At 37.8% G+C, this 16,873-nt stretch overlaps 1 protein-coding gene across 15 annotated transcripts in view; it reads right to left on the reverse strand.

The window, feature by feature from the left end:
* Positions 1-16,873, reverse strand: part of SYTL5 (synaptotagmin like 5) — a 210,438-nt gene that overhangs the window by 63,521 nt on the left and 130,044 nt on the right. For all 15 annotated transcript variants that reach the window (XM_087937762.1, XM_087937758.1, XM_087937760.1 and 12 more), the window contains 3 exons: positions 11,662-11,840; positions 9,470-9,572; positions 7,864-8,025 (listed from right to left, as the gene is read on the reverse strand). In XM_087937762.1, the coding sequence (XP_087793888.1) occupies positions 7,864-8,025; positions 9,470-9,572; positions 11,662-11,840 (444 nt within the window). The remainder of the gene's footprint in view (positions 1-7,863; positions 8,026-9,469; positions 9,573-11,661; positions 11,841-16,873) is intronic.

Consider the following 16,873-nt stretch of genomic DNA (forward strand, 5'->3'; position numbering starts at 1 on the left):
AGATTGCAGCTCAGTGCTTATGGTATCCAAAAGAGGGGTCTTTAAAATTAACTGATTGGGAACGTATAGGGAAAACATTGCATACTGAACCTAGAGCAGAAATAGAAGTTTTGCAGGTGTGGCATTTATGTAGGCATGCAATTGAAAAATTTGGTCACAATGAACTTTCTCTTTTAACACCTCCAACTTCACGTTATACTAATGCTGTCATTTGTCCCCCTTCTTCACCTGAATATATGTCTTCAATTCCCTCAGCTCCTGCAGATACAGGGCAAAAGCTCCTGACTCTATTGTTCAATCTTCTTTTCAGAAAATGGTTGAGAAAAAGGATGCCTCTGTCTCAGGAACAGAACTTGCAGAATTACTGTCTGTTTGTCCAGTACAATATCATCCTGGTCAGGGGCCACAGCTTGGACTGCAAGTAGCAGAATGGGAGGGTCTGCCTTATCAGATCTTAAGAGAGTTAAAAAAGGAAGTCAGACTATGGGATTAGTAGTAATTTTACAAGAGGACTTGTAGAAGGAATAAAAAATGGTTATACAATGATTCCTGAAGATTGGAAGCAAATATTACCTGACTCCTCCAGCAGTCTCTCTCACTCCTCCCCAGCCACAGCCGGTAGTGCTAGGGTTGATCTAATCACTCAAGAGGAAATTGAGTTTAAATTTCCCTTGGAAGTTAAAATAGTTTCACCTCAATTTAAAGGACTTCTTCATTCAGGATTAGTTGGCTTAATTTTGCCTGTAGGTTTACTTCATCAGCTGAACTCCTCTCGTCCTTTGTTAACACTCTTCCTAAATAAACAACCATGTCAAGGGTTATTGGATACTGGAGCAGATGTTACTGTCATCTCCTCTTTACATTGGCCAGTACAGTGGCAAAAATGACAGTTTCCTAATTGTGGGGAATAGGAGGTTCTACAGCTGCTTGGCAGAGTGTTCAAGAAATTAATGTTACAACATCTGCTGGTAAGTCTTTTTTCCTACAACCATACATTCTAGATATTCATACTAATATTTGGGGTTGTGATATCCTTTCTCTTCTTAATGCTCATTTGATTCTTGATGATGGCTCTTCCTCTTAAATGGCGCTGTTCTATGCTGGTTTGGATGGAACAATGGCCTTTATCAAGGGAAAAACTTGCTGCTTTACAACAATTGGTTCAAGAACAATTGGCTGCTTGGTCATATAGAACTTTCTACTAGCCTTGGAATACTCCTGTTTTTGTTATAAAAAAGAAAAATGGGAAATGACATTTCCTTCATGATTTAAGAGAAGTTTTTAATAATAGCATGCCTACAAAATGATATCATTGGCAAGTGTTGCCTCAGGGAATGCTTAATTCCCCTACACTGCTATCAATATATCATCCATATAATGATAGACTAAAATATTCTACTTTCTTCAACCCTTTAGGAATAAATTTCCTTCCCCTTTAGTCTATCATTATATGGATGATATATTGATAGCAGCCCCAGATTTTGATGAATCTAAATTGTTAAAAGAGTTAATGGATATTGTGGCACAACAGGGATTGTATATAGCCTCAGACAAAATTCAAAAGGTAGAACCTTATACCTACTTAGGACATAGAATGTTGCATAATTGCTCCATTCCAATTCTTCCTGAATTACAAGTACAGAAATCATATACCTTAGTACAATGGGAAAAAATACTTGGCATTATTAATTGGGCACACCCATTCTTCTACATTACAACTGGTGATATGTTGGCCTTATTTCAGTCTTTGAAGGGAGCACAATCACCAGGAGATCTAATTATATTAACTGATCTTCAAAGAACATGCCTTCAAGAAATATTGAATAAGTTTAAGCATCGATATGTGGACAGGATAACATCCTTAACAATAGGATTTTGCTTAGCTATTCTTCCTACTGCACCCTTACCCACAGGATGTCTTTATTCTAATGCCTCTCCACAGGCAGTCAACATTCATGAATGGATTAATTTGTCAGCTACTGCGCCTGGAAACATTTATCTGTATCAATTAACATTAGAAGATTTGATTATTAAAGGTCATAAACGAGCCTTATATATTATGGGACAGGATCTCATTAGCATAGCTTTCACTTGTACAAAAGTTGAATATGAGCATTTGATGATGATTTCAGAATCATATCAGATAGCCTTTTCTCAATATGTGGGAAACTTATTGTATTTTTTACCCAAGGATCCTAGAATCGTGGTTACTACTACTTTAAATCTGGCCTTTTCTTCCATTTTTGTGCGAAATCCTATTTCTAAAGCTCTTAAAATTTTTACAGATGGCTCACCTACAAGGGGTGTGGTCGTCTGGCAGATTCAACAACAATGGTATTCTAAATTTACTGCCACGCAGACTTCAGCTCAACGTGCTGAGCTGGCTGCTGTGATTTTAGCTTTACAATTGTTCAATGACCAACCTATTAACTTGATTGTTGATATTCAATATGTGTATTTAGCTATGCAATCTCTTCCCTTTTCTTATTGTGCTCTCTCTTTGGATAAGAATTTGTTATCCTTGTTTTTATCTTTAAAGAATAGTTTGGAAACTCACTTGTATTCTTTGTATGTAGACACATTCGGAGTCATACTCCCTTTACTAATGCCTTGACTGAAGGAAATCAGAAGGCAGATGAATCCTTAAAGGATGTTATTTCTCATTGCCTATCCTATTTTGCTGTAATGGGTCGGCCTTCTCAAGTTGAAAACTGACAATGGTCTCGCTTATATTAGTAAGGAATTTCAAACCTTTTGTCAGAAATGGAATATTACTTTAGTCACGGAATTCTTTACAACTCTCAGGGTCAAGCTATAGTTGAGCGAGCTCATCGTACTTTTAAGGCATTGCTTCAAAAAAATTAAAAACTGAGTCTGGCCCTTACCATCTGCGAAAGATTCAAAACCGCATTGCTGTAGCATTATATACTTGGAAATATTTAACCTTTTTTTTAGATTCTCTTGTAGACTCACCTGTTAATTTGCATTTTCGAACTACTGAATCTTTAGCAAGGCCTTTGGTAAAGTATCGCCAAGCTCCAGATCCAACCTGGAAAGGCCCTACACCGCTGATCACCTGGGGGTGCGGTTACACTGCCGTGGAAGATCCTTCTACTAGACAAGCAGTGTGGGTTCCAGCACGCTGTGTTCGTCTGTATCATGGCATGGCATCAGGGCCTTCACAACCTGATTCTGGATTTCAATCTTCATCTGAACACAGAAGTCCGGCTTCCAAGGTCGAAGCACCCGCAATCCATCACTTGGGGCCAGGTTAAATCTACTACATATCAAGCTCAACAACAACTTTAACAGGTCTCATTATCGCAGACTCCTGAAAATCTTGTTGCTGCTGTTTTTGCTATTATTACTGCTAATTCTGTTACAATTTTACTTTGTATTTTCTTGTTTATGGTTAATGGTGTTTCTGCTCAAAATGACACTTCTGTCTTAACCCTAATTTGTGGGTTTGTCATGCACAATATATGTTTATGACCCATGACAAATATTACTTTATACTATGAGCCCCCAATGGCATTTGGTCAAATTTCTTTTACCCCTAACTTGATCGTGTCTTCTACATTTATTGTCTCACAACTACAATCTATTTCACACTCCTGGCTATTTTCTAAACCCCCTATGCAATTTAATTCTGTCCGTTGGTGTTACTTGAAAGTTAGTTACAAGGGGTCTGTGTTTCTGTTGTCATGCTAAACACACTTGGCTTCATAATTGGTCTGATTATGATACTGCTCAGCACATATTAAAAAATCTAGGGAATTATATTTATTGTTCTAACTACTATTGGTTGTCAGGTACCTTTAATTCTTCTTTGTATGAACTTAATATAGCTCCTGATATGTATCCTGACAATTTTCCTATTTTTAATGCCTCTGATCAACTAATATGTGGTTCTTTTTTGATAAATATGCCACCAATGTTCATCCTCAGAATTTTTCATTCTTTGAATAAAACTATTGAGGATGAGCTTGCCAATTTACAACCCTACATTCAAAATAATATCCATGCTCAGTACTCACCTTTTGAGTGGCTAACCAATTGGCTCCCTGATTGGCCTTGGCTCAGACAGTTTTTCTTTATGTTATTATTATTATTGTATTAATTGTAACCTGTTGTTTTATTCAATGTATTCCAAATTTATTTGCATTGTTTCATCCTACTTCCCCCTCTCTTACTCCTTTACAATTGCGATACATTCATAAATCTTTGAATCCTCCATTTAAAATAAAAAACGAGGATATGTAGAGTTGTAATTGCAGGAATGTCTTTATCTTGGATGGCAAACCTCAGAGAAAAGGAATGTTTCCATGCAAATACAACTCAGGCAAACAAAGTTACTCATCTAAAGGAGGATTAGAGAGAGGAAGTAAACATATGTTGGACTTTGACTAGAGATCATTAATTGTGTTAGTTACTATGCTGAACAATAACGAAAGTCAAGCAGAAACCAAAGTTAACCAATGTTGGAGGATAACTAAAAATGTGTATAAATGCAAGACTAGATTCCAATAAAGATCATCATGAATCAGTTGATCATGATCAAACACCTCGACTACCTCATCATTACAACAGATGTGCTTATGGGAAGTGAGCTGGAAGTGTTACAAAACAAAATTGTATAAGTTGCGGGGGGGATTCTTGCTTAGGCTTCTATCCTATGCTATGCACAGCCACAACTCTTTATCAAAATATGTCAAGGTCAATGGACAGAGGCTTCATCACCACCTGGAGATGCCCACATGATGCTACACACAACTTTTAATTGGATGAGCCAATTGAACTATTGGGGGTGGGAACGTTGCCATCACTTTGTATATGTGATTTATGCACTCGTTTTCTCGGATTCAGAATTCTTTTGTTGCTACCACTTGACTTCCAGTAAAAGATATCTTTTCTCTAATTAATGGAGTCTAAGTATTTCTTTCTTGGATTTTGAATGGAGAACCATCTGACAAGTATGGTCAGTTTTGAAAAAATTTCGAGCGGGCGGACTATACGCAAAATTGTCCGTGTGAATTTCATCAAGAGAAGATTGACTATTTAGATTACCGCATATCACATGATGGCATAGAAATGGACCTGGAGAAAGTCCGGGCCATTTTGGAATGGTCTCCTCCTCACAAAGCAATTGCAAAGTTTTCTGGGATTTGCTAATTTTTACCGTCAGTTTATTCCAGCATTTTCAAAGATTGCACTGCCTATTACAAACCTCCTAAAGATGAAGGGAGAGTTGAAACCACAACCCGTTGGAGTGGTCCATGGAATGCCAAGCAGATTTTGAAAAGCTAAAATGACTCTCTGAGCCGAACCGGTGCTAAAACACCCAGAGATGGATGCCCCTTTCGTGATCCAAGCTGATGTAAGTGAGGCAGTCGGGGCAGTGCTACTGCAAGCAAACAAGACTGGAACTTTGAAATCTTGTGCTTACACCTCCCGTAAACTAACTGAGACAGAAAGAAGATGGGCTATTTGGGAAAAGGAAGCTTTTGCTGTCCACTGGGCTTTATTAACCTGGAGGCATTTTCTTGAGGGGCAAAACACCCCTTTGAGGTGTGGACGGATCATAAAAACTTGGAGTATCTAAAAACACCTCAAAAATTGTCACCTAAGCAAGTCTGCTGAGCACAATACGTTACATGGTTTAATTGGGGGGGGATTTTATGGCGTATGCGTTATCTAGGTTACCCCAATATAACAGTATCTGGCCAGAAATGATCTGTCCTATTGTCCCGACTAGGCATTTGGTGGTTCCAATGGTTACCAGAGCCCAGAAAAAGGGAGATGTCAATCTTTCCAAGGACTTGACCACACAGTTAAAGGAAGCTTTAAAACTAGATGATTGGTTTCTGACCCACTCAAATGACTGTATGATTAGAGATGGTCTGACATGGATGGGGGCCAAATTATATGTACCAGCTAACCTGAGAAGGCCCATTTTAAAACAAGCCCACAATTCAAAACCTGCTGGACATTTCAGATTCGTGAAAACCTTACATTTGGTCAAATGGCAATTCTGGTGGCACTATCTGACACCCACCCAGTCACATGACCCAGCCACGCCCACCCAGTCACATGACCACCCAGCCATGCCCACAGAACTGTAAAAAAGTTTGAATCCTACCTCTGATTTTGCCCCAACCACATCAGGAATTTTACACCCTCACTCTTTGTTTCAAGACTCCCATTGCTTTCCTTATGCCCCCTAATACCCCTGATACCACCAACAATAAATTAGTCATACATGCATCCAGAATCTCTCATTGGTAACATACATGTTACTGTACATAAATTCCAGCAATGTGAATTTCCTAGGGAGTTCATGAAAAAGGCTAACTATGGTTGTATAACAGAAGTTCATAAAAAGTTCATATTATACACATTCTATATGTAGGCCTTCTATATTCATAGCTAATATTTGTGATATATTCATAACATATTACATAAAATATATAACAAAATGCCCAATTCCTAGATGTTTCTGTCTCTCTCTTAAGACAGCTTCAACCATCTCAAAGCTTCTTCCAATCTGTCCAGCACATGCCATCTTTTTTTCTACTAGCTGAAGGTAGAGAATAAAAGTAACCAACTTTCCCCCTACAACATGTGGGTGCTTCTAAGACAGGCTTTCTTTGTTAGGTGGCCTTAGGAATGCTAGTTTAATTTAATAAAGAGTTTAGATCATTGTAAAAGTGGGAACTTTCCTGCAAAACCACTGCTAGGTCTTTAATAAGGATAGGAATGGGAACTAATGGGTCTGTGATACTCAGCATTGTTCTGTTATTTACCTAATTGATAGTATACCTTATCACTACAATTCTCACTTAACTCTAAGCTGTATGCAGACTTCAATAATATCAGGATGGCTTTGCTATTCCTCTGTTTTTCTATAAAATTTATCACATTAACGTATTTTCAAAATCAACAAAACAAGATAAATCAGAAATAACTCAAGCATTAGGATGGGGAGGAAAACAAGAAAAGGAACAAAGATGAATACATATTAGAACAATTAAATTTACAATGATATCAAGTTTTTTAAAAATGCAACCACAACCACATGGAGCCACATATGTTTGGAGAAGACCAGATGTTTCAAGAAACAGATGTAAGTCATATAACTAACTATGGCATTTATCTGGCTTGAGTGGCCAAAATTCTTCATGAATCTAGGTGCTAAAAATTGTTAGGATTGTTGTGACAAATCACAAAGTGATGATGAGTAATGATGAGTAATTAGTGCAATTTTCCTTTCACAATATCTGGAGGAGAGTGATAAGTGAGTTAGAGGTCATCCCTCAAAATAGATATACTTTTCTTGCCATGTAAATGCCTTTGTCAACAGTAGCAGACTAAAATATGTGTTACAGGAATAATCCATTCCTTTTGAACTACAGAAGCACAGAAGGTAAAAAGAACAGATTTCACATATTAGGTTGCAAATGGAATGATAAAACTTGCAATTTGTTGGACAGGAACAACCGATCTGTTCAAGCTGCAGGAAAACATTGGCACCTGTAGTTTGAGAGCCACTTGCAATACAGCCTTTGTGGGACATAACAATACTTCCTCAGTAGTTTTATTGTTGTGATGGCTTTAATTTCAAACTCCAAAGAACACTATATACAGTGGAACCATCTTTCAGCTAAATTGCTTTCAACTTCACAAAGCAAATGAAGTGATTCCCCACCACCCCCGCCCTATTCATACAGCTTGCTGTTTACAAACAAAATGCTGTCTAGTGCAAAAAAAAAAAGCCTAGATTGTTGTCAATTCACTTTGTTCCATGAATTCCAACTTCTTCATAAATTTGCATGCCACTTCTCTAAACCAACAGGACCTTCTCACCTTGGGCTGAAGCATGAACCATTCATCAGTTTGTTTTTCAAAGTTCCAGGAGTCCAAGGGAATCTCTACTTCTCCCAGAAAGCTGTTATGCCCAAATCTGTCATAATGCCAGACAGAAAGTTGCAGAGTCCGAGTCTCAAGCTGCGTGTGGCTAATGACATACTGTTGAGTGAGGATAGAAAAGAAGCATATTTTTAAGGAAAATATTTTTAGGAACCAGCAAATGAGAGTATGGAACTTCTAAGTATATCCAAAGGTATTAACAGATAATAAATGATGCAATATTTTCCCTTCCTACTAGTGCAATTCAAATTATGAAGGGGAAATGCATAAAATATAATTATTCTCCAGAAAACTTGTTTACACATGTCTTAAACTATAGTCCTTCCATCTCCTCCTATATGCACATTGATTTTACTCATTAAAATAGATATTACTCATTAAGATAAACATTACTCATAATTAAAATAGAAAGAAAATGAACTGGTGATACTAGATTCTCCAAAAATGATAAAAGTATTTTTATTAAGAAAGTTGTTCTTTAATTCCACAAGCAAATTTCACATTTTTTCTCTTTCTTGAATCATATAATTGAAAAACTTTTTTAAAAAACAAGGTAAATAAATAAATGAGGAGTCCTCGTGCTCTCTGAGCTCAGAGAGCCCCAAGAACTCTTCATTTCAACCCTGAGCTACAAATGTTCTCCTTTAAATAAATAAATGGGAAGCAAATGCCCAGGAAGTGCATGGGAGTGCCAACTTAGTCTACATTAGGCAAGGTCCTCAAACAAATTATAAAGGAACATGTCTGTGAGCACTTGGATTTGCATTCTGCAATTAGCAGGAGCCAGTGTGGTTTTGTTGCAAAGAAATTGTGCCAATGAACCATGTTTCCTTCTTCAATAATAGAACTGCAGCTCAATAGATCTGGAATGTTCTCAGGTTGTCAGCAAAGACTTTGACAGAGTTCCTCATGATACATATTTTTCTTAATAAAGAGACCATCCACAGTTTTTTTGGAATTGGATGACACAAACATTTAAAATAAATAAATAATGGAAAATATGGAGTAGAAGATACTACTATTAGATTGTCTGAACAATCTCATTTCATCTTGGAGAAAAGTATCAAGTGAAATACCACAGTGATTATTTTTCACCATATGCAATTCAAATTGTTCATCAGTGACTGAGATGATGGAACTGTACTGACTGAGATGATGGAACAGGATTTTGTGGATGATACAAATATGGAAGGGTAGATTTTGATGAAACAATAAATTCAAAAATACCTATGCAAAGAGGACTTTGCATAGCCACATGACACATGGATGGGTGATATCGAGGAAGCTCAGGGTTGAAGACTAGAATGGGAAGTTGAAAACATCCCTGAGGAAAGTAAGAGCATATCAAGCACAACCCAAAAACTAGTTGGACATGTCCAGAGAGTCATCAGAAACACAGCTCAACTCAAGGACATATTTACCATGAAGGTACTGTGAAGCATATAATAATTTAAACCAGCCAGCCAGCCAGCCATTAATTTCTTATTTTGACCATAAAGAAAATATTAATAAATATAGTTCCTAGTCCCAGTTCCTACCTTACCTTAAGCATTTCATTGAATTCTGGATCAGTGCTATTAGTTTTGATTTTTGTCTTTCTTTTGCTCTGGCGAGACTTGTCTGGCAGAAGATATGCTTTGACATAACTACAGAATAAATAATAGATGATTTATCAATTTTGCTAAAAGTTACTACATTGGTATACAAACATGTAGATGTCCAAATACAGAAAATTATTATGTATAACACTGTCAAAATTAAATCAGAGACATCAAAAAGGTTATACTTTAGCTTTATTTGCTCTCTCATGTGTTGTGGTACATCATATGTTTTTTGTTTATTTTATGTAGCAAGAGATATATTGGAAATATATACGGTTCAAATAAATATATATTTGTGGGTAGATTATATATATAATGGATGGAACCAGAAGTGGCATTCAGCAGGTTTTGACTAGTTCTGGAGAACTTGTAGCAGAAATTTTGAGCAGTTCAGAGAACAGGCAAATACCACTGCTGACTGGCAACGCTCCCATTTATTCTCTGCCTCCCAAATCCCAGTTGATCAGCTTGTTGTCCCAGTTTGTTGCCCTGCACAGGAGAACGGAGCTGGAAAGCAGGTTAGTGGGATGGGGAAGGAATGGGATTTTATACTATCCATCCCCTGGAGTGGGGTGGGAATGGAGATTTTACAGTATCCTTCCCCTGCCACGCCCACCAAGCCATGCTCACAGAACCAGTAGTAAAAAGAATTTGAATCCCACCACTGGCGGGATTAGGACTTGTGGGAAATTCCTGCCTTACTACTCAGCCTTTTATTCCTTATTCTCATTCCTTCCTACCATTTGTACCTACTTAGGCAGGTACAAGAGGCTTCAGTGTACCCAGAATTACTTTCACTTATAGAAAACAAGGAAGGAAGGAAACAAGAAAACCACAAAATTTTGCTATGAATTTTTCTTTCATTCTCCAGTCTTAGTGCACTGAGAGAAATCTTTTATTGAAGAGCCTTCTATTATTTGCAAGAGAATATGGAAGAAAAGATATAATACTCTCATTTTCCCCATCATTCACTTTTGGGGGCAGGAGAAGGTAGAAAAAATCAGCTTCTTCCTTAAATTGATTGTTTTTACAGTTATAATTGTAGAGAAAAACAAAGGAAGAAAACAATTGCTCCACTCTGGTTCTTTTTTATTGTTACTGAAGCACACTACACATGCCAGAACAAAATTGTAGAGAATTATGGTCAGTTTGTCAGAGTATATTCGTGAACTGGAATAGAGCATGGTAACAAGGTCAGCCAATGAATAGGCATAGCAACTAAGTCAGCCAATGAGGACTGATTGGAAACTGAAACTGGAAGTAGCCTAGGCGTGGCTCTATATTAAGCTCTGCAGTTCTGAAGCTATGTTAAGCTCTAAGTCTATCTATTGAAATGAAACTGCTTCTCTCCTCTGCTGTATATCTTGTTTGCCTGCTGAACTAAAGTGAAACTGATGTCTGTTTCTGAGCACCTGAATTTCTGCTGAAGCTCTGAACTTGTAACATGTCTAATTATGTTTGAGTTTGCTCTATGTTGGAGAAATCTACAACTGGTTTGTAAAATTTACTTCATGTATTTATAAAGAAGTTAAATGAAGCCTCAGCTATCTGTGTTTATTTTTCTGGAGCTAAATTTACGCTGCAAAACTCTGAAAACAGTTGACAATCAGAACTTAAATTTGCATTTTCTAATTGGAAAGTCTTTAGGATAAGAAAAAGGAGGATACTAGCACAAGGCATTTAGCAGTAAACATGGGTTTTTCATTTCACCAAAATTAAGTCTCTTCTCCCAGGTAGTGTAGCACTGAAGTTATCAAACTGGAAAAATATTCATATCAGTTCACCATCTCCAGATTGACTGATTTATTATTAAACTTTTATGCGGCCCATCTCACTGAGCCAATTCTAGATTCTAGATTTCACCAACTGAAGCAACTGCTTCAGCAACTGCTTCTCAAAGTTTTCAAGGATTAAAAATGATATAGCTCTTATCTCATTTAAAGTAAACTTCAATAAGAACATGGGAGAAAGTCACATGTCTTTCACTTTTTGCAAACTCCAAACCAAATTTGAGTGTATGATATTGTACTATACTAAATGGTAGATCTGTGGAAGACAAATCTAAATAGCAAACATAACTAGAATAGTAAATAAATAGAAGGTTAGTAAAAAAAAAAGAGAAAGATTTGCTTACGGATCTGTTCTTTGTTTCTTTTCATCAGCAATGGCCAAGTTCTTGCATTTTTTTACAAGTATGTTAAGACCTCCTGTTTTATAGTTGTAGCTGATTTGCAGACAAATTTCACCACTAATATTCACGTTTCCATAGTCCCCAGTTTCACTGTAAACACTCATCATACTGTTAATGCTGGTCTGAAAAAGAGAGGGTGACAAAATTGGTTGATGGCAAAATTCAATCTCAATAGCCCATTGAAGAAACATACCTATTTTATTTTACTTGTTCAAATAGCTCAAAGTTGTCTTACTCAGTTCTCATGTACATGCACATCTGTAAAATTAAGCTCAGAGATTATCCTAAACTCATCTGGTAAACCCTTGAATGGAGACTTCAGCACCTAGTTTAATATTTTAACTCCAAAATAATTTACTTATGTTTCTCACAGATAATCAGAGTTTGAAGGGACCTTGTAGGTCATCTAGTACAACTCTCTGCCTAAGCAGGAACCTCTCCCACAACTTCTGAAGGCAAGCTGTTCCAGTGGTTGATTGTTCTCACTGTCAGAAAGTTTCTCCTTGTTCCCAGGTTAAATCTCTCCTTGTTCAGTTTCCATCCATTATTCCTTATCTGGCCTACAGGCGCTTTAGAAAACAGCTTGACCCCTTCCTCTCTCTGGCAGCCCCTCAAATATTGGAACACTGCTTTCATGTCTCCCCGATCCTTCTCTTCACTAGACTAGCCATGCCCAGTTCCTGTAACCGTTCTTTCATATGTTTTAGTCTCAAGTCCCCTAATCATCCTGGTTGCTCTTCTCTGCACTTTTTCTAGAGCCTCAACATCTTTTTTATAGTGTGGTGACCAAAACTGGATGCAGTATCCTAGGTGTGGTCTTATGAAGGATTTATAGAGTAGTATTAGTACCTCACCTGATCTTGATTATATTCCTCTATTAATGCAACTTAGGATTGCATTAGCTTTTTTCAGGGGTGGGATTCAAATTTTTTTACTACCGTTCTTTGGGCTAGGTGGTCATGTAACTGGGTGGGGGTGGCCAACTCGACATACGGTGCCTGGCCCCACCTTCTTAACATACCTAAAACACCTCTAATTGTACTACAAATCTCTCTTCAATGGCCACTGTCATCACCATGAAATCTGCAATGCCTCATTTAACTGGCACTTATGACCGATCCTTGCATTTATGCTTGTTGCAGCATTCTTAACAACCATGTCACTAATTTCGCAACTGTGGTGCTTCACTTTACCATGGTGACAAGATAGGTTGTAAAACATAAAATGTGAGGACCAATCATAAGTGCAAGGACCAGTCATAAGTGCAAGGACCGGTCATAATTCACTTTTTTCAGCCCTCTGAGTAGTCCCTATGCACATAGGGACTATGGGGATTATTCAGAGGGCTGAAAAAAGTGAATTATGACAGGTCCTTGCACTTACAACCGGTCCTCAAATTTATGCCCATTGCAGCATCCTCACGCTCACATGCTCAAAATTTGGCTGTTTGGCAATTGGCATGTATTTATCACCCTTGCACTGTCCTGGGGTCGTGTGATTGCCATTTGTGACTGTCCCAGCAGGCTTTCGACAAGCGGGTGAGGGGGCTTTGATCAGGATTCCTTTGGCCTAAATTTATGCATGAGCCTTTCCCCAGAAAAGGCCATATTTTTTAAAAGAATTGCAGACAAATGCATTCCTGTCCACCATAACAAAGCACAGTCCTACACTTATAATTTTTCTGCTTTTTCAAGACAGGGAGATGCACTTCTAAACAAAGCATTGACTGCAGATAGCTCTCTTTTTCACATTGCAGGAAATTTCAGAAATGGCTCAGTGAGTTAACAACTAACTGGCTAATTTTGGGTCAGTCATTCCTTCTCAGCCCAGCCTATCTCACAGGACTGTGGTGGGGAAAATAGGAGGAGAAGGGGGGATATTTGGAATGTTTGCTGCTTTGAATTGATAAAAATAATGATGGAATATAAATAAAGAAATACATGATTTTTCTGTATTGTCGCTATCAGTTCGCCCAAACTGGTCAGAACTGGCAGAATCCCAGCTTTTGTGGCTGCTGCTGCGCACTGCTTGCTCATATTTAGCTGGTTGTCCACTAAGACTCCAAGATCCCTCTCACAGTTTCACCCAGTCTATCTGTATACTTTTGGTTTTTCTTGCCTAAGTATACGGCTTTACTTTTCTCTACACTGAATTTCATTTTGTTAGATATGGCCCAATATTCTAATCTGTCAAGGTCCATCTGGATCTTGAGCCTATCTTCTTGGGTGTAAGCTATTCCTGCCAGCTTAGTATCATCTGCAAATTTGGTAAGTTCCCCTTCTATTCCCTCATCTAAGTCATCAACATTGAAGATTACTGGGCCTAAACGGAACCTTGTGGCACTTGACTGCTTACTTCCCTCCATGTAGACTTAGACCAATTAAGGACTACTCATTGAGTACGGTTTGTCAGCCAGTTGCGAATCCATCTGGCGGTGGTGCTATCTATCCCACTTTTTTCTAGCTTACCAAGAAGTAGGCTGTGGTCTACTTTGTCAAATGTCTTGCTGAAATCTGTATCTTATGTCCACAGCATTTTGCTGGTCTACTAATTTAGTCTATGTTGAAGAATGAAATAAAATTGGTTTGGCATGATCTGTTTTTAACAAACCCATGCTGACTGCTAGTTATTACTTTACTTGTTTCTAGATGTTGGCAGATCTGGGTTTTTTTATTATTATCTTTTCCAGTATCTTCCCGGGTATTGATGTTAGGCTGATTGGTCTATAGTTTCCTGGGTCTATTTTTTTCCCCTTTTTTGTAGATGGGAACCACATCAGCTCTTTTCCAGTCCTCCGGTAGTTTCCTGGTGCTCCATGATTTTTGAAAGATGTGGTGTAGTGGTTCTGAGATGACCTATGCCAGCTTCTTTAAAATTCTGGGATGTAATCCATTAGGTCCTGGTGATTTGTATTCATTAAGATCAGACAGGTGTTCTCTGATTAATTTTTTGCTTATTTTAACTTTTATTTCTAGTCTGTCTTTTAGAATTATGTTTTTGGTAGGTTGGGCTATAATTTCTTTTTGCCTGAAGACTGATGCAAAGAATGAGTTAAGCAGCTCTGCTTTCTCTCTGTTGTCTGTTACTTCCTTGCTGTCTTCTCTCTTTAGTGGACCAACTGTTTCCTTGATTTCTTTCTTGTTATTTATATGGTGGAAGACACTTTATCTTTGACAAGTCTTTGTTCATTCTGAGCCTTTGCTTTCCTGACTTCATCTTTGTAGATTCTAGCTATCTGCTGATAATCTGCATTAGTTGTATGTCCCTCTTTCCATTTTTTGTACTTGTCCTTTTTTTCTTTCAATTGTTCAGAGAGATCTTTGTGGAGCCATGCTCGCTTCTTCTTGGATTTCTTGTTTTTCTTTCTCAGTGGTATTGTGCTGGTCTGGGCTTCTATGATTGTACTTTTCAGAGTTTCCCAAGATTCCTGAGTTGTTGTCCCCTTTAAGATTTTCATCCAAGGAATCTTTCCCAAGTTCTCTCTGAGTTTATTAAAATCAGCTCCTTTAAAATCTGAGTCTGATGTCATTATGTTCTATTGCTTGTGTTTGTGTTATATTGAATTCTAGTATCACATAGCCTCTCTCACCCAAGGTTCCTGCAGTTTCAACTCCCTCTATCACTTCATCCCTGTTTGTAAGAATTAAGTTCAGTATAGCTGTCCCTCTAGTTCCATCCTCTACTTTTGGACAACAAAGTTGCCAGCTATGTTGGTTAGGAACCTATTTGATTTCTCTTTTTCCAATTGATATCAGAGTAATTGAAGTCCCCCATTACTATTGTAGTGTGTTTCTTACATATGTTTGTTAGTTGGTTGGCCAAACAAACATCTATTTTTTCTGCTTGATTGGGTGGCTGATAATATACACCTATGGATATGTCATTCTTTTTTTCCCTTTTATATGGACCTATATGCATTCTAGGTGGTTTTAATCTTTGGTTTCATGCATTTCTGTACCAATACAGTGGTCCTTTCCATACAGTGCAAATCTATCTCCTCTTTTATGGGTTTTTTTAAAACAGTTTATATCCTTCTAATAGTATGTTCCAGTCATGGGTTGCATCCCACCAAGTTTCTGTTATTCCAACTATATCATATCTACCTTCATGTATTAATAGATCAAGTTTACCCTGTTTATTACCCAGACTTTGTGCATTTGTGTATAGACACTTGAGATCTTTATGTTTGACTCTGGGTATGCTTCCTATGTCTCCTATTTGATGTTTGAGTTTGTTTTCCTTCCCATTCCTCTTTACTTCATTATTTGACTTGCTTTCTAGGGGTTTTTGCTTGGAATTAGGTCCTGGAGATCCTAAGATTGGTCACCCTCCCACCTCAATTTTAGTTTAAAGCCCTCCTGATTAGTTGAGCCAGTCATTTTCCAAAAACATTCTTCCCAGTCTTTGTGAGGTGCAAGCCATCCCTTGTCAGAAGCCCATCATGGAGACAGTACACACCATGGTCCAGGAATCCAAAGTTTTTTTGATGACACTAACCCTTTAAGCCAGTGGTTCACTTCTAGTATTCTCTGTTCTCTTACCAGATGTTGTCCTTTCATTGGCAGTATAGATGAAAAACCTACTTGTGCATCTAAGTCCTTGACTTTCTTGCCTAGCTGCTCATAATCACTCAATATTGTTTTCAAGTCCTTTTTTTGTGATTTGTGCCTAGTAGGAAAGGGTAGTAGTCTATGGGCCTAATTATTTTGGTTAGGTTCTCAGCCACATCCTTGAGTTTTGCTCCAGGGAGACAACATAAGTCCCTAGATTACATGTCCAGTCTGCAGAAGGCTGGTTCTGTTCCTTTGAGAATATAATCTTCTATCACCAACACACGTTTTTCTTTTTTTAGGGGGTCTGGATGTTTTTCCATTTATATCAGGTATGTTTGATGTGACTTTAGAGATGTTGGATGGTGCCTCTTTTCTAAGTGTTTGCATGTTTTCTTTGAGGGGGAGGTTGTGAATCTGAGTATTTTCAACTAGGTGGAGAAATGTGTAGCTCAGTTTTAATGGGTCTGGTTCTAATTGGGTTAAACTGGGCAGCAGGGGTTTGTTGGATGTGTGCTGCTTCTTTCTTTGATTATTGTGTTTCCTTCTATGTGTGACATGCCTCCATTTGTCTTCCTCCAATAGTTTATCAGCAGAGTCAAATC

This window comes from Pseudonaja textilis, chromosome 7, assembly GCF_049901715.1.
Source record: "Pseudonaja textilis isolate UNSWEBS1 chromosome 7, rPseTex1.2, whole genome shotgun sequence".
NCBI lineage: Eukaryota > Metazoa > Chordata > Lepidosauria > Squamata > Elapidae > Pseudonaja > Pseudonaja textilis.